Source organism: Bos taurus, chromosome 4, assembly GCF_002263795.3.
Source record: "Bos taurus isolate L1 Dominette 01449 registration number 42190680 breed Hereford chromosome 4, ARS-UCD2.0, whole genome shotgun sequence".
Classification (NCBI taxonomy): Eukaryota; Metazoa; Chordata; class Mammalia; order Artiodactyla; family Bovidae; genus Bos; species Bos taurus.
This window is the reverse complement of record NC_037331.1, coordinates 51,001,798-51,016,914: the sequence shown is the minus strand read 5'-3', so window position 1 is coordinate 51,016,914 and position 15,117 is coordinate 51,001,798. Positions and strand designations below refer to the sequence as shown.

Below are 15,117 nucleotides of genomic sequence, written 5' to 3'. Positions count from 1 at the left end.
TTGTCACCCTGCTTATTTAACTTATATGCAGAGTACATTATGAGAAATGCTGGGCTGGATGAAACACCAGCTGGAATCAAGAATGCTGGGAGAAATATCAATAAGCTCAGATATGCAGATGATACCACCCTTATGGCAGAAAGCGAAGAGGAACTAAAGAGCCTCTTGATGAAGGTGAAAGAGGAGCATGAAAGAGCTGGCTTAAAACTCAACATTTAGAAAACTAAGATCATGGCATCTGGTCCCATCACTTCATGGCAAATAGACAGGGAAACAATGGAAACAGTAGCTGACTATTTTCTTGGGCTCCAAAATCAGTGTTAACGGTTACTAGTCATGAAATTAAAGACTTGCTTGCTCCTCTGAAGAAAAGCAATGACAAATCTACATAGCATATTAAAAAGCAGAGACATTACTTCCTGACAAAGGTCCATATTGGTCAAAGTTATGGTTTTTCTAGTAGTCATGTATGGACATGAGAGCTGGATAATAAAGAAGGCTGAGCACCGAAGAACTGATGCCTTCGAACTGTGGTGCTAGGGAAGACTTGAGAGTCCTTTGAACTGCAAGGAGATCAAAGCAGTCAATCCTAAATGAAATCAACCGTGACTATTCATTGGAAGGACTGAGGCTGAAGCTGAAGCTCTAATACTGTGGCCACCTGATGCGCAGAGCTAACTCTGATACTGGGAATGATTGAAGTCAGGAGGAGAAGGGGGCAACAGAGGATAAGATGCTTGGACAGCATCACTGGCTCAATGGATATGAGTCTGAGCAAACTCCAGGAGATGGTGAAAGATAGGGAAGCCTGGCATGCTACAATTCATGGGGTTGCAAACCAACAGGACTGAGTGACTGAACAACAAAGGGAACTCAATAGTTTTGTCCTAATTTTTATTCTTCTCTTCACCTTTAGTGCAATTAGAACCAAGTGGTACATTTGACTAGTGAATCACTTCCATTTTAAGATCTAGAATTATCTTCCTGTCTGTAATACAGGTAAAATTCTCTTTTTCTTTTTTTCATATTATATACAGACTAAGACTCTGTCATTTTCATTATATCTACAGAATACAAAAGGGCTTCTATGCTACTTTACACACTGAAACAGACTTCTGTTGATAAGTGTTTATAAAGAGAACGCTAAGAGGCTTTACTACCGCTGCTGCTAAGTCGTGTCAGTCGTGTCCAACTCTGTGAGACCCCGTAGACGGCAGCCCACCAGGCTCCGCCGTCCCTGGGATTCTCCAGGCAAGAACACTGGAGTGGGTTGCCATTTCCTTCTCCAATGCATGAAAGTGAAAAGTGAAGTGAAGTTGCTCAGTCGTGTCCGACTTTTAGCGACCCCATGGACTACAGCCTACCAGGCTCCTCTGTCCATGGATTTTCCAGGCAAGAGTACTGGAGTGGGGTGCCATCGCCTTCTCCGAAGAGGCTTTACTATTATAGCTCAATTATCATATTCTTTTGAGTGTGTAATTCAAAGGAAAGTGATACAGTTAATAATTGTCTTTCTTCCGCTCACTTCACCTTCTTAGGACATTCTTCTAAAATTAAAATAGGAAAGACTACTTTTGATGATATACCTGTCCTTTGACACACTTATACAATTGGAATCATGACCTTATGACCTATTTTCATTCATCAGTTATATGGCCAAGTAAACACACATTGGTTATGATTTTTAAAAAATCATGCTGTCAAATGTTTAACAAAGAAAAGACTAATAATCAAAGAAAAGTACATCTTCATCATTTTTGAACAAACAGTAAGATTCTTACCTACAAGCGACATTTGGATCAGCATTTCTTGAAAGTAGTAGCTCTATACACTTCAAGATCTTTTCCTCTGAGCCACGAGCAGAACATGCAGTAATCAAAACAGTTTGCTTATCTATAATGAAAGGAAAAGTGAGGAAAACCCCACACACATCAGAAATTGTAACTAGCTGACTTCTTTTATCATTCAAAACATTCTAAATATTTATTGCATTCTTAAACTTCTGTAACTTATTCCCAAATCTCTTGTTCTTAATAGGTAATTTTGTATTCCTTCACCTGAAAATGAGATGAGTGATGAACAATTTCCAAAGTATATTTACAATTCATTTATTAATTTCCTTTCCCTATTCTCATTTCTTCAAGAGGATAGGAAAGTGGTTCAGAGCATGGGCTCTGTGCAGATTTACCACCTGGAACTGAACAGTTTTTGCTTGATTAAAATTTGCCTTGAACACATGGATAAAAAACAATGACTGATATTCTCTGATTTCACTTCTTTTCTTCTCACTCATTTAACAACTCACTGATATCTGGCTTACGCCCAAACCCTCCTACTGAAGATGTCCTAACTGCTACACCTATTGGTTTCTTTTTAGTCCTTGCGTACTTGGTCTCTCTCAGCTCATTCCATTTCCTAAAACTCTTCTTCCGTTGCCTCCTATGGCATCAGTGGAGATCAGGGTTAATTAAAAGACAAAAAATAATTCTCAAGTAAGAACTGGGGAACTTAAACTAAGTCATGCCAGCCATGGTTTATATTTGTGGTTCATTATTGACCAAACATAGAAATCTAGATTCTGGTCCCAGTTCTGTCACTGATAAACTATGACTCCAGTGATATCTTAGTCTCTTAGTAGATTTAACTTACAGTTGAGAAGCTAATGTCTGCCCTCTACCTGAGTGGGCCTGTGAGATACACAAAATAATTTATGAAGACATGCTGGGCAAAATATGTTTTATAACTGTAAGGTATTCTCTGTTTACAAAAAGCAAAGAAAGAAAACTACTGATCAATTTTTTGGGCAGAACATTTTACAGTTTCAAAAATTTAAGTATAGCTTTCATTTAGTGATATTTTAAATGACATAATAAAAAGAAAAACCTACCACAGCAACAGATTAAACATAGAACTATTGCTAAGACATGAAATTATATAAAATATATATATGAGAAAACAGAATAGAAATGATCTTACAAATATCAAATGCAGTACAAAGTTAATATGAAAACTATATCTGAATTAAAAAGTAAATCTGTCTATTGTAAACATGTAAAAATAGTTATTCAATATAATTAAATAGGATTTGCACATATACTCTTATTCAAAGCAATAATAAATAGAAATTATTTAATAACAAAGAAATGGACTTAATAATTATCTTTTAAACAATTTTTAAATGATATAACTCAGAATTGAGTTCTAAATTCAAAAGACTGATTTTCAAGCAATTTTCCACTAAATTACCAGTTTTTCAATGTTTTCTTTCACTGTGTTTTACCATAAAAATAACCAAAACTCTCTAGCACAGATTTTAAAGGTACAAATTAATAACATAATCAGTTATAATGGTAATATAAATGGAATCTACCTCTTTGGAAGGGTTTTTCAAAATATCTATGGTTTCTAATTTGGTTTTCTGTTTATGTAACTAACAGGAAGATATTTTTTAAAAACTCCTTTAAGTTTCTTTCACTTTGCATAATAGTTGCTTGGGGATCAAGAAAATCACAGTAAAAATAATCAGTTACCTCATTTTACCCTTATTATGATTTTTTAAGAGCCAAGTTTTAATTTGAAGTGAATATATGAAAATAGAGCATGGAAAAAGTATTTATCACTACCCCAAAGAGAATGTAATTTGGTTTCTAAATAGAGAAGTATACAAAGTAAATGTTCACATATTTTAAATATTTAAAACATCTTACCCTTATCAAAGCTTGCATTAGCACCTCTGTCCAGAAGGACCCGAACCAGTTCTACATTGGAAACACTAGCAGCATACATAAGGGAAGTCCAACCATACTGAAAGCTGGTATCTACACTGATGCCTGTTAACACAAAAACAAGCTTTTAAAAGTCCTTCACCAAAACAAACAAATCCATGTCACATTAATATGTTAAAAGCACTGCACACAGTGACATACACCATGTACTTCACAATGGAAGGGCATTTCTTGGTAGTAATGGCTTAAGAAAAATAGAAAATAATTATATGTGAATCAGTCATGTCCGACTCTTAGCAACCCCATGGACTGTAGCCTACCAGGCTCCTCCGTCCATGGGATTCTCCAGGCAAGAGTACTAGAGTGGGTTGCCATTGCCTTCTCCAATAATAAAATAGCTAACTTCACTTTCTCGATAGTTCACTTCCATGTCACTATATTTCAAGAGACTGGATCTGTCAGATATATTTTTCATATATTTGTTGTTCAGCTGCTCAGTGGTTTCTGACTCTTTGCAACCCCATAGACTGTAGCCTGCCAGGGTCCTCTGTCCGTGGGATTTTCCAGGAAAGAATATGGAGTGAGTTGCCATTTCCTTCTGCAGGGGATCTTCCTGACCAGAGATTGAACCCACGTCTCCCACATCTCCTGCATTAGTGGGTGGATTCTTTACCACTGAGCTACCAGGAAGGCTTTTTTTCATACAATATGTTATCTATATTAGGACAGGTTTTTACATGCTACCTTTTCCTTTCTAGGGCAGTTGGGAAGTTTCACAGATGTATACATGTCTTTTTAGTTAGAATATTATCACACATGTCTATGGTGGCAAATATCAAAAATACTCCTTATTAAAACTCTCTTAACTTCCTTCTGAATGCAGAATTTAACCATGGGTTACTGGCCAAATATGAGGCTAAAAAGGTAGGTTAGGGTTTGATTATGAAAGCTCTGTTAAGAAATGTAGACTGTACTTTGTGATTCAGAGACTCACATTATTACAATTGTATTATAAGAAGACAATTTAGGTACCACTGCTGAGAGTGGGATAGGAGGCAGGGAGACCTGGTAATGAGGTTTCAAGTCCAAGCAAAAGTCAGAGCAAGGGCAGTTGAGAAAAAGAAGGAATACAAAAGGATAGTTCAAAGGCACGGTTAGTGGAATGTAAAATTACTTTGAGGAAGAGAAGTGTTAAAAAAGAATAAATAGACAATATCAGATTCTTTGCTTGAAACTTTTGAGGAAGGGGTACATTTTTTGGCTGGGGTTGCTCAGAGGATGGGACATGAGTCTAGTGCTGTCAGAAGCCTTTTGTCCATCTAACTGAGAACCTATCATAAGTGGAAACAACACAGAAAGAAGCAGAGCTAAGAGGTCAAAAGACTCTTGAGAAGGCCCAAGAACAGAATTTAAACTATGGAGCAGAACTTTTCACAGATCAAGCCCTGAGTCTTTGGAGTAGGAGCACTGACTCCACGACCCTAGACTACCAGAGAACTAACTCTATGGAGTATCAAATAGTGAGAACTCACACAAAGGAAACTATTTGAATATAACAGCTGGCATCACCCAACCACCCTGTGTAGGACACCTCATCCAAACAACAAACAAAACAAAAATACAAACCCAATCATCAGCAAACCGGATTACCACCTAACTCATCCATGGCCATCAAAGGAAAAACAAACAAAAAAACTCAGCACAAATCTCACCCTATACAAGCTTACACAAACCACTGGACCGACCTTAGGAGGGCAGAAAACAAAAGGAAGAAAGAATTCAGCCTTGAAGCCTGGGAAAAGGAGACCTCAAACACAGTAAGTTAAAAAAAAAACAATGAAATGACAGAGAAATATTACACAAATGAAGGAACAAACTATAAACACATAAGTCCAAATAAATGAAGAGGAAATAGGCAAACTATCTGAAAAAGAATTCAGAATGATGATAGTAAAGATGGTCAAAAACCTTGAAAACATAATGGAGAAAATGCAAGAATCAATTAACAAAGACCTAGAAGAATTAAAGAATAAACATACAGAGACAAAAAACACAATTACAGAAATTAAAAATACCCTAAAAGGAATGAATAGCAGAATATCTGAAGTAGAAGAACGAATCAGTGAGCTGGAAGATAAAGTGGTGGAAATAACTTTTGAAGAGCAGAATAAAGTAAAAACAATGAAAAAAAAGTGAGGACCTATGGGACAATATCAAACGCACCAACATTTGAATTATGGGGGCCCGGAAGAAGAAAAGAAAAATAAAAGGTATGAGAAAAATTTTGAAGAGATTATAGTCGAAAATTTCCCCAACATGGAAAAGGAAATAATCAAGTTCAAAAGGCACAAAGTCCCATACAGGATAAACCCAAGGAGAAACACGCAAGACACATACTAATCAAATTAACAGAGATTAAGCACAAAGAAAGAATATTAAAAGTAGCAAGGGAAAAGCAAAAAGTAACATACAAGGGAAACACCATACATTTAACAGCTGATCTTTCAGCAGAAACTCTGCAGGCCAGAAGAGAATGGCAGGATATATTTAAAGTACTGAGAGGGAAAAATCTACAACCAAGATTACTGTACCTGGCAAGGATCTCATTCAAAATTGATTGAGAAATAAAAAGCTTTTCAGACCAGCAAAACTTAAGAGAATTCAGTACCACCAAACCAGCTTTACAACAAATGTTAAAGGGACTTATATAGTCGCAACCCACTCCAGTATTCTTGCCTGGAGAATCCCAGGGATGGGGGAGTCTGGTGGGCTGCCGTCTATGGGTCACACAGAGTCAGAAACGACTGAAGCGACTTAGCAGCATATAGTCAAGAAAAACAAGAGAGGAAAAAGATATACAAAATCAAACCCAAACAATTAAAGAAAATGGCAATAGGAACATATATATCAATAATTACTTTAAATGTAAATGGATTAATGCTCCAACCAAAAGACACAGACTGGCTGAATAGATACAAAAACAAGACCTATATATATGCTGTCTACAAGAAACCCACTTCAGACCTCAAGACACATATAGACTGAAAGTGAGAGGACAGAAAAATATATTCCATACAAATGGGAGGCAAAAGAAAGCTGGAGTAGCAATCCTCATACCAGACAAAATAGACCTTAAAATAAAGAATACTACAAGACATAAGGAAGGACATTGCCTAATGATTAAGGGATCAATCCAAGAGGCAGACATAACAATTGTAAATACCTATGCACCCATCATAGGAGCACCTCAATACATAAGACAAACACTAACAGACATAAAAGGAGAAACTGACAGTAACACAATAATAGTAGGAGACTTAAACACCCCACTCACACCAATGGACAGATCATCAAAACAGAAAATTAATAAGGAAATGCAAGTCTTAAATGATACATTAGATGAGCTGGATCTCATTGATATCTCAGGACATTCTATCCAAAAGCAGAAGAATACACCTTCTTTTCAAGTGCACATAGAACATTCTCCAGGATAGACCACATCTTGGGTCACAAATCAAACCTCAGTAAATTTAAGAAAATTTGAATCATATCAAACATCTCCAACCGTAACGCTATGAAACTAGATATTAATTACAAGAAAAAAACTGTAAGAAACATAAACACATGGAGATTAAACAAGACATTTCTAAATAACCAACAGGTTACTGAAGAAATAAAAAGGGAAATCAAAAAATTTCTCGAAACAAATAACAATGAAAACACGACAACTCAAAACCTATGGGATGCAGCAAAAGCAGTTGTAAGAAGTTTAAAGTAATACAATCCTACCTCAAGAAACAAACAAACAAAGAAAAACCGTCAAATAGACAACCTAACTTTGCACCTAAAACAACTAGAAAAAGAAGAAAAAAAGACCCCCAAAATTAGTAGAAAGAAATAAATCATAAAGATCCAAGCAGAAATAAATGAAAAAGAAATGAAAGAAACAATAGTAAAGATTAATAAAACCAAAAGCTGGTTCTTTGAAACGATAAACCAAATTGACAAACCTTTAGCCAGACTCAACAAGAAAAAGAGAGAGAAGAATCAAACCAACAAAATTAGAAATGAAAAAGGAGAGGTTACAACAGACAATGCAGAAATACAAAGGATTATAGGAGAGTATTATGAACAAGTATAAGGCAATAAAATGCATAACCTGGAAGAAATGGACAGATTCTTAGAAAAGTTCAATCTTCCAAGACTGAACCAGGAAGAAATAGAAATTATGAACAACCCAATTACAAGCACTGAAATTGAAGTGTGATAAAAAATCTTCCAAAAATCAAAAGCCCAGGAGCAGATGGCTTCACAAGAGAATTCTACCAAACACTTAGAGAAGTGCTAATGCCTATCCTTCTAAAATTCTTTCAAAAAATTGCACAGGAAGGAACACTTCCAAACTCATTCTATGAGGCCACCATTACCCTGATACCAAAAACAGACAAAGACAACACAAAAATAGAAAACTACAGGCCAATATCACTGATGAACACAGATGCAAAACTCCTCAACAAAATTTTAGCAAATAGAATTCAGCAACACATCAAAAAGCTCATACACCATGATCAAGCTGGGTTTATTCCAGGGATGCAAGGATTCTTCAATATATGCAAATCAATCAATGTGATACACCATATTAACAAGCTGAAAGATAAAAATCATATAATAATCTCAACAGATGCAGAAAAAGCCTTTGACAAAATTCAGCACCCATTTATGATTAAAACTCTTCAAAAAATGGGCACAAAAGGAACCTACCTCAACATAGTAAAGGCCATATATGATAAGCCTACAGCAAACATTCTCAATGGTGAAAAACTGAAAGCATTCCCCCTAAGATCAGGTACAAGACAAGGGTATCCACTTTCATCACTATTATTCAACATAGTTCTGGAAGTCCTAGCTATAGCCATCAGAGAAGAAAAAGAAATAAAAGGAATCCAAATCAGAAAAGAAGTAAAGCTCTCACTGTTTGAAGATGACATGATACTGTACATTGAAAACCCTGAAGATAATATGAGAAAATTACTAGAGCTAATCAGTGAACTTAGCAAAGTTGCAGGATACAAAATCAATACACAGAAATCACTTCTATTTATATATACTAACAATGAAAAATCAGAAAGGGAAATTAAGAATCAATCCCATTCACCACTGCAACAAAAAGAATAAAATATCTAGGAATAAACTTACCTAAGGAGACAAAAGAACTGTACACAGAAAATTATAAGACACTACTGAAAGAAATCAAAGATGACATAAATAGATGGAAAGATATTCCACATTCCTGGGTAGGAAGAATCAATATTGTGAAAATGACTATACTATTAAATACAATCTACAGATTCAACATGATCCCTATCAAATTACCAATGACATTTTTCACAGAACTAGAACAAAAAATTTCACAATTCATATGGAAACACAAAAGACCCCGAATAGCCAAAGCAGTCTTGAGAAAGAAAAATGGAGCTGGAGGAAATCAACCTTCCTGACATCAGATTATACTACAAAGCTACAGTCATCAAGACAGTATGGTACTGGCACAAAAACAGAAATATAGACCAATGGAACAAGATAGAAAGCCCCAAAATAAACCCATGCACCTATGACTACCTTATTTTTGACAAAGGAGGCAAGAGTATACAATGGGGCAAAGATAGCCTCTTCAATAAATGGTGCTGGGAAAACTGGACAGCTACATGTAAAAGAATGAAATTAGAACACCTCCTAACACCATACAAAAAGATAAACTCAAAATGGATTAAAGACCTAAATGTAAGATCAGAAACTATAAAACTCTTAGAGGACAACATAGGCAGAACACTTGATGACATAAATTAAAGAAAGATCCTCTATGACTCACCTCCTAGAGTAATGGAAATAAAAACAAAAGTAAACATGTGGGACCTGATTAAACTTAAAAACTTTTGCACAGCAAAGGAAACTATAAACAAGGTGAAAAGACAACTCTTTGAATGGGAGAAAATAATAGTAAATGAAACAACTGACAAAGGATTAATTTCCAAAATATACATCAGCTCATACAACTCAATGCCAGAGAACCAAACAACCCAATCAAAAAGTGGGAAAAAGACTTAAACAGACATTTCTGCAAAGAAGACATACAGATGGCTTACAAACACATGAAAAGATGCTCAATGTCTCTCATTATTAGAGAAACGCAAATCAAAACTACAATGAGATATCACCTCACACAGATCAGAATGGTCATCATCAAAGTCTACAAACAATAAATTCTGGAGAGGATGTGGAGAAAAGGGAATGCTCTTGCACTGTTGGTCAGAATGTAAAGTGATACAGTCACTACAGAAGACGGTATGGAGATTCCTTAAAAAACTAGGAATAAAATCACCATATGACCAACCCATCCCACTCCTAGGCATATACCCTGAGGAAACCAAAATTGAAAAAGACACATGTATTCCATTTTTCATTGCAGCACTATTTACAATAGCTAGAACATGGAAGCAGCCTAGATGTCCATCGACAGATGAATGGATAAAAAAGTTGTAGTTAATACACACAATGGAATATTACTCAGCCATAAAAAGGGACACATTTGAGTCAGTTCTAATGAAGTAGATGAACCTAGAACCTATTATACAGAGTGAAGTAAGTCAGAAAGACGATAAATATCATATTCTAACACATACATACAGAATATAGAAAAATGGTACTGAAGAATTTATTTACAGGGCACCAGTGGAGAAAGACATAGAGGATAAGACTTATGGGCATGGGGAGAGGGGAGGAGAGGGTGAGATGTATGAAAAGAGTAACATGGAAACTTATATTACCATATATAAAATAGATAGCCAACGGGAATTTGCTGTATGGCTCAGGAAACTCAAATAGGTGCTCTGTATCAACCTAGGGGGGTGGGATGTGGAGAGATGGGAGGGGGATTCAAAAGGGAGAGGATATATGTATACCTATGACTGATTCATGTTGAGATTTGACAAAAAACAAAATTCTATAAAGCAATTATCTTCAATTAAAAAATAAGCTAATTAAAAAAACATTAAAACCTTGGATACAGCTCATAATATGAAAGTTAATGCCTTAATGAAATATTAAAATTGCATCAGGAATACTGTTCTGGCATTAAAAATAAACAATGACATAAGAAAAAGAAAATAACTATCAAGTTTGCTTTGGACAAATGAATGAAACAATAAGCTAGAGTAAGAAGAAGCACAGATGAGATATCAGGCCTGAGAAGTAGGATAAAGTTTTAGATAGCCACCATCCAGAGTGAGATAGGAAGAGATGGATGATAACTGTTAAGAAAGGATGAGAGAGAGCCAGATGCCCTTAAAACCCTCAAATCAATCATTAATGGTACAAATCCGTGAAGTCATCTAATTTTCCCCAATAGCACTGATTGGTTTAGTCACATAAAAAAACTGGTGAACTAATCTAGGTTTGGATCTAAGACTAGGGAGGAGCATAGAAGATATGACACAAAGACAAAGTTATAATGAGGCAGTGAACATAACCCATTAAACTTATGTAAAGCCTTTGCTATATGAAGAGATCAATATTTAAATGGTGAACTCTCTCTTGAACCTAAGAAATATCTGCTAATTTTAAGAAAAGAAAGAAAATAGAACATCTTTGCATTTCAAAGAAGGAAAACTTGCATATGAAAAATCACTGAATACAGCCTTCCCTTAATACCTTATATTTGACAGGTTTTATAGTCTGGCTATAAAGTATTTCATCTGCAAAAGGTCATATCACTGAAGGAAAGCAAACTTGTTAGGGAGGACTCACTTTATTTCTCTGAAGACTCAGTATTTTTCTGTAGGAACATTAAGGTGCTGAAAGATTATTTGTCAAATTCCCAGTTGTTTAATTGATATAAGGTACATGATAATTCCTTGGAGAAAACATCAGAAAACTAAGTATTCTATAAACAATATACTGCTGTCCCAACTTGTCTTCTCTAACAAATCTTTCTCTTTAAACTGCTGCAACTGAAAGCATATGAATAATATCAGAGAAAATTATTCTTTCCTTATTGATATTACTGCTCAAACTGTGACAGCAAAATTAAAAAGGAAAAGATGTGAAGATAAAGATAAGCAAATGTGGCATTTTAGTATAAAAATTCTTAGTAATCATCACCCCTAAACTCAAAAAAGTAAATTATTAAACACATGATGTTCTAAGCATAAATGCAAAAAGATAAGTTTAAAAGAACTGACAAGATATTTTTATATAGCTAAAAAAAAAAAACGATTCAAAATAACACTATATTGTTTGTGGATATATACACATATGGTAAATGTATAAAGACATGCATAGGAATAAAAAATATCAACTATAGGAGAATGCTAATTTCCAGGAGGAGAAAGGTAAGTCTCCATACATTTTTGAGTGTCCAAAATACTTAATAATTTAAAGAGAACTGAAAATGTTAGTGCATAGCAGAAAAGCAAAAACCAGAGGTATTGTTGGACTACTAAAAATGGCTGACTCAAAAGGAGCTTTCATTTTTTTATTAAGATTTCCAACTAGTACGGAAATATGTATGACTTTGGCAAAAAATTAAAAATATTTTTTCAAGTGTTAAATGATGACCTCTGGGAGGAAATCAGGAGATACTAAAATAGGAGTTACACGTTAAAGTGAGACTTCAAGGATAGTGGGGGTTAAAGTGGGGACAAAGGTGTTTTTCTACTTAAACCTATTTGTTATTGGTTTGTTAGAAGGAACTTAAAATTTTTTGTAATTAAAGACAAATTTTAGAAGGTTGACACAATACTTTACCAGAAGGCTCTTTTCAAGTCCTTTCAAGAGACTCCATCACTTCACTGTATCTAGTCCCACTACCCAAGACAAGCTCTCTTTTCTAAAAGAAATTTCTGCCTATTCCATCCCATCCAACATTATGCACACTCCTGCATGTATTCATATTCTAGTATTAGACCTCTTTCAATTATTCAAATTTTATTTAATTCTTTACCTATGAACTCAAGCTCAAGTTCCATTGTCCATAAAGTCACACAATCCTTACTTGTTACAACAGTTAATATTTATATAATGCCTATATGTTCTAAGACTTGAATATATTCTCTCATTTTAATCTCTCCTCCCCCCAAAATAAAAACCCTTTGATCCAATGCATCTTGCTTTTGAAAATGGGGACACTGAAGCTTAGAAGTTTTCCTAACTTGGTCAGGATTACAGAGCCAAGTAGCAGGCTAGTAATCAAACCCAGAACTGTACTGTTTCCCAAATGATTCACTTTCCATTAAACCATGCATCTCTAGCATAGAAGAAAAACATTTTGCTATATACAATTTTGTGTGGGAATGTTTTGTATTTACAAGCAGACAGTGGATGCTTATTACTCCTTTGATTAATTTCAGTCAATATCAACAATTCACACTACCATGTCAAGGTAATTTAAAAAAATATTTAGCAAACAGAAAAACGTCATGGGACCCAAGACATAATTATGATGTTTTATAAAGAAACAGATGCTCTGGAGGTTTAAAATGACTTTCCCAAAGAAGCACACTGAACAGGCCATAGGCGGGAAAAGGTATCCAGATACATTCCTCCTTTGTTCTCATTCACACAATGACACAACCAGCACATGCAAAGACTATAACTAAAATGCACATAACTGGGAACAACTCTTGAGAAACTCACAATCAAAATTATAGTCAGATAAATGTTGAGAAAAGTGAGTCAAGATTATCAAAGCACGGCAGGATTAGTCAGAGTAGACCTTTCGAAGGAAGTGGAAGAACTGATGGAAGGTAATCAGTAGCATTCCAAATTTGTATCAGAGGAAAAAATAAGGCAGAGAGAACTCAGAGTCAAGTAAGATATGCAGGACACTTGATATGACTAACATTCACTGTGCTTCCATTATAAAACCAACTCATATCTTTTAAAACACGGAATCCCTGTGCATTGAAACAACTGTGCGAGGTTTGAAACCATCCCTTGACTCTCACCAGAATCTAGGAGCTCCTCGACCAATGAAATATTGCCTGTGGTCAAAGCCTTCTTAAATGTTTCCTGCCTTTCTTCAACTGGTAACGGTCCTTTTAATTTCTAAGAACACAGAAAATTAAAAAAAAAAATTCTTGTTATACATATTTTCATTCCCACCGCATTGGGAAACAATAATGATTGGTTTTAGGTACATCATTTTAGGGATTGAGCAGGCGGAGGCAAAATACAGAATTTGTGTCTAATTCATAACTAAAAAGGCATCTTTAAAGGGAATGGGTAATGACGGGTTCAAACCCAGAAGAGCCATATTGACAACCTAAAAAGGCGTATATGATGGAAAACACAGTAAGGAAATGAGAGGGAAACTGCGAGTTTGTCTGGAGTCCAAAAGCCTGTATTCACGCTGGAAAAAAAACTTAGGGAAACACAGGCAAGGAAGTAAGACGTTTCATGGCCAGGGAAGGCCGATCCAGGTGCGGCCAAGACAAGGCCTCCTTTACTACCTGAGATTTCCGGTCGAGATACCCAATCTCCCAGCCGTCATCCTCACTGTCACTACTCTCGCCTCCACCGGCCACTGCTAGACCGCGTAGGGGGCCCGCCGCCATACCACCGGGCCCTCTCCGCACGGCAATGGAAGGCTGCCTGTCCACTGGTTCCATCTGCGCCTGCGCACTGGGGAGTGCGTAAGCCTGCGCGGGAAAGGCTGTGCGGGCAGGCGCGACGCGCCAGCGTTGAGGCTTTGGACCCTCCAGCGCAGGCGCGTGAGCGCGCGCTGCAGCCCTGAGCTCGTTCTGCCAGTCGTAAAACCCTCGGTAGAGGAAAACTGGCCAGCGTGACAGGCCAGGCAGACCTGACCTTGTGGCCAGTGTTGCCGATACTTTTCGGGGGGCGGGAGTCTTATCTTTCTTTCTTTTTAGGGTATTTGCCTGATGAAGTCCTTACAGGTTAAAGACTAGCCCCACTTGTGGCAGGAGCAGAATGGGGTTTAAATGTCACGAAAAGTAGGCTTTTGCTCCCATTCCTGTCACCCGTCCCCCCCTGACAAATCCGCTGTCAAATATGCGTCCCTTGGCCAGTGCTGTTGGCCAGAATATTTCCTCAAGGAGCATCACCTACACATTCAAGTAGCGAGCAGATGAATGGGAGCCGATAAAGGAATCAGAAGAATTCTTCCTTTGAATTTCTTGTGATCGCGGATATCATCGTAAATTTAGAAACTTCAGGACATCAGAACACTTTCACAGATAAGAAATATAGAACCCTGAAAGGAAATGATCAAGGAAGGGGAAAGTCAAAAGAGTGGATCAGATGAGCGGGGAAGAAGAAATGATTTAAACTTTCGGAAGGTAAGCGGTACAACTTCAGGTGAAAGCAGCCAAACTCACTT

At 36.4% G+C, this 15,117-nt stretch overlaps 1 protein-coding gene across 2 annotated transcripts in view; it reads right to left on the bottom strand.

The window, feature by feature from the left end:
• ASZ1 (ankyrin repeat, SAM and basic leucine zipper domain containing 1) overlaps positions 1 to 14,354 on the bottom strand; it is a 75,824-nt gene extending 61,470 nt beyond the window's left edge. The window contains exons 1-4 of one of the 2 annotated variants that reach the window (NM_174063.2): positions 14,231 to 14,354; positions 13,727 to 13,826; positions 3,708 to 3,830; positions 1,782 to 1,893 (exon numbers count right to left, since the gene is read on the bottom strand). In NM_174063.2, the coding sequence (NP_776488.1) occupies positions 1,782 to 1,893; positions 3,708 to 3,830; positions 13,727 to 13,826; positions 14,231 to 14,335 (440 nt within the window). In that variant the 5' untranslated portion in view covers positions 14,336 to 14,354. The remainder of the gene's footprint in view (positions 1 to 1,781; positions 1,894 to 3,707; positions 3,831 to 13,726; positions 13,827 to 14,230) is intronic. The other variant, XM_024990445.2, reaches the window with a different exon arrangement.
• Positions 14,355 to 15,117: the final 763 nt, after the last annotated feature.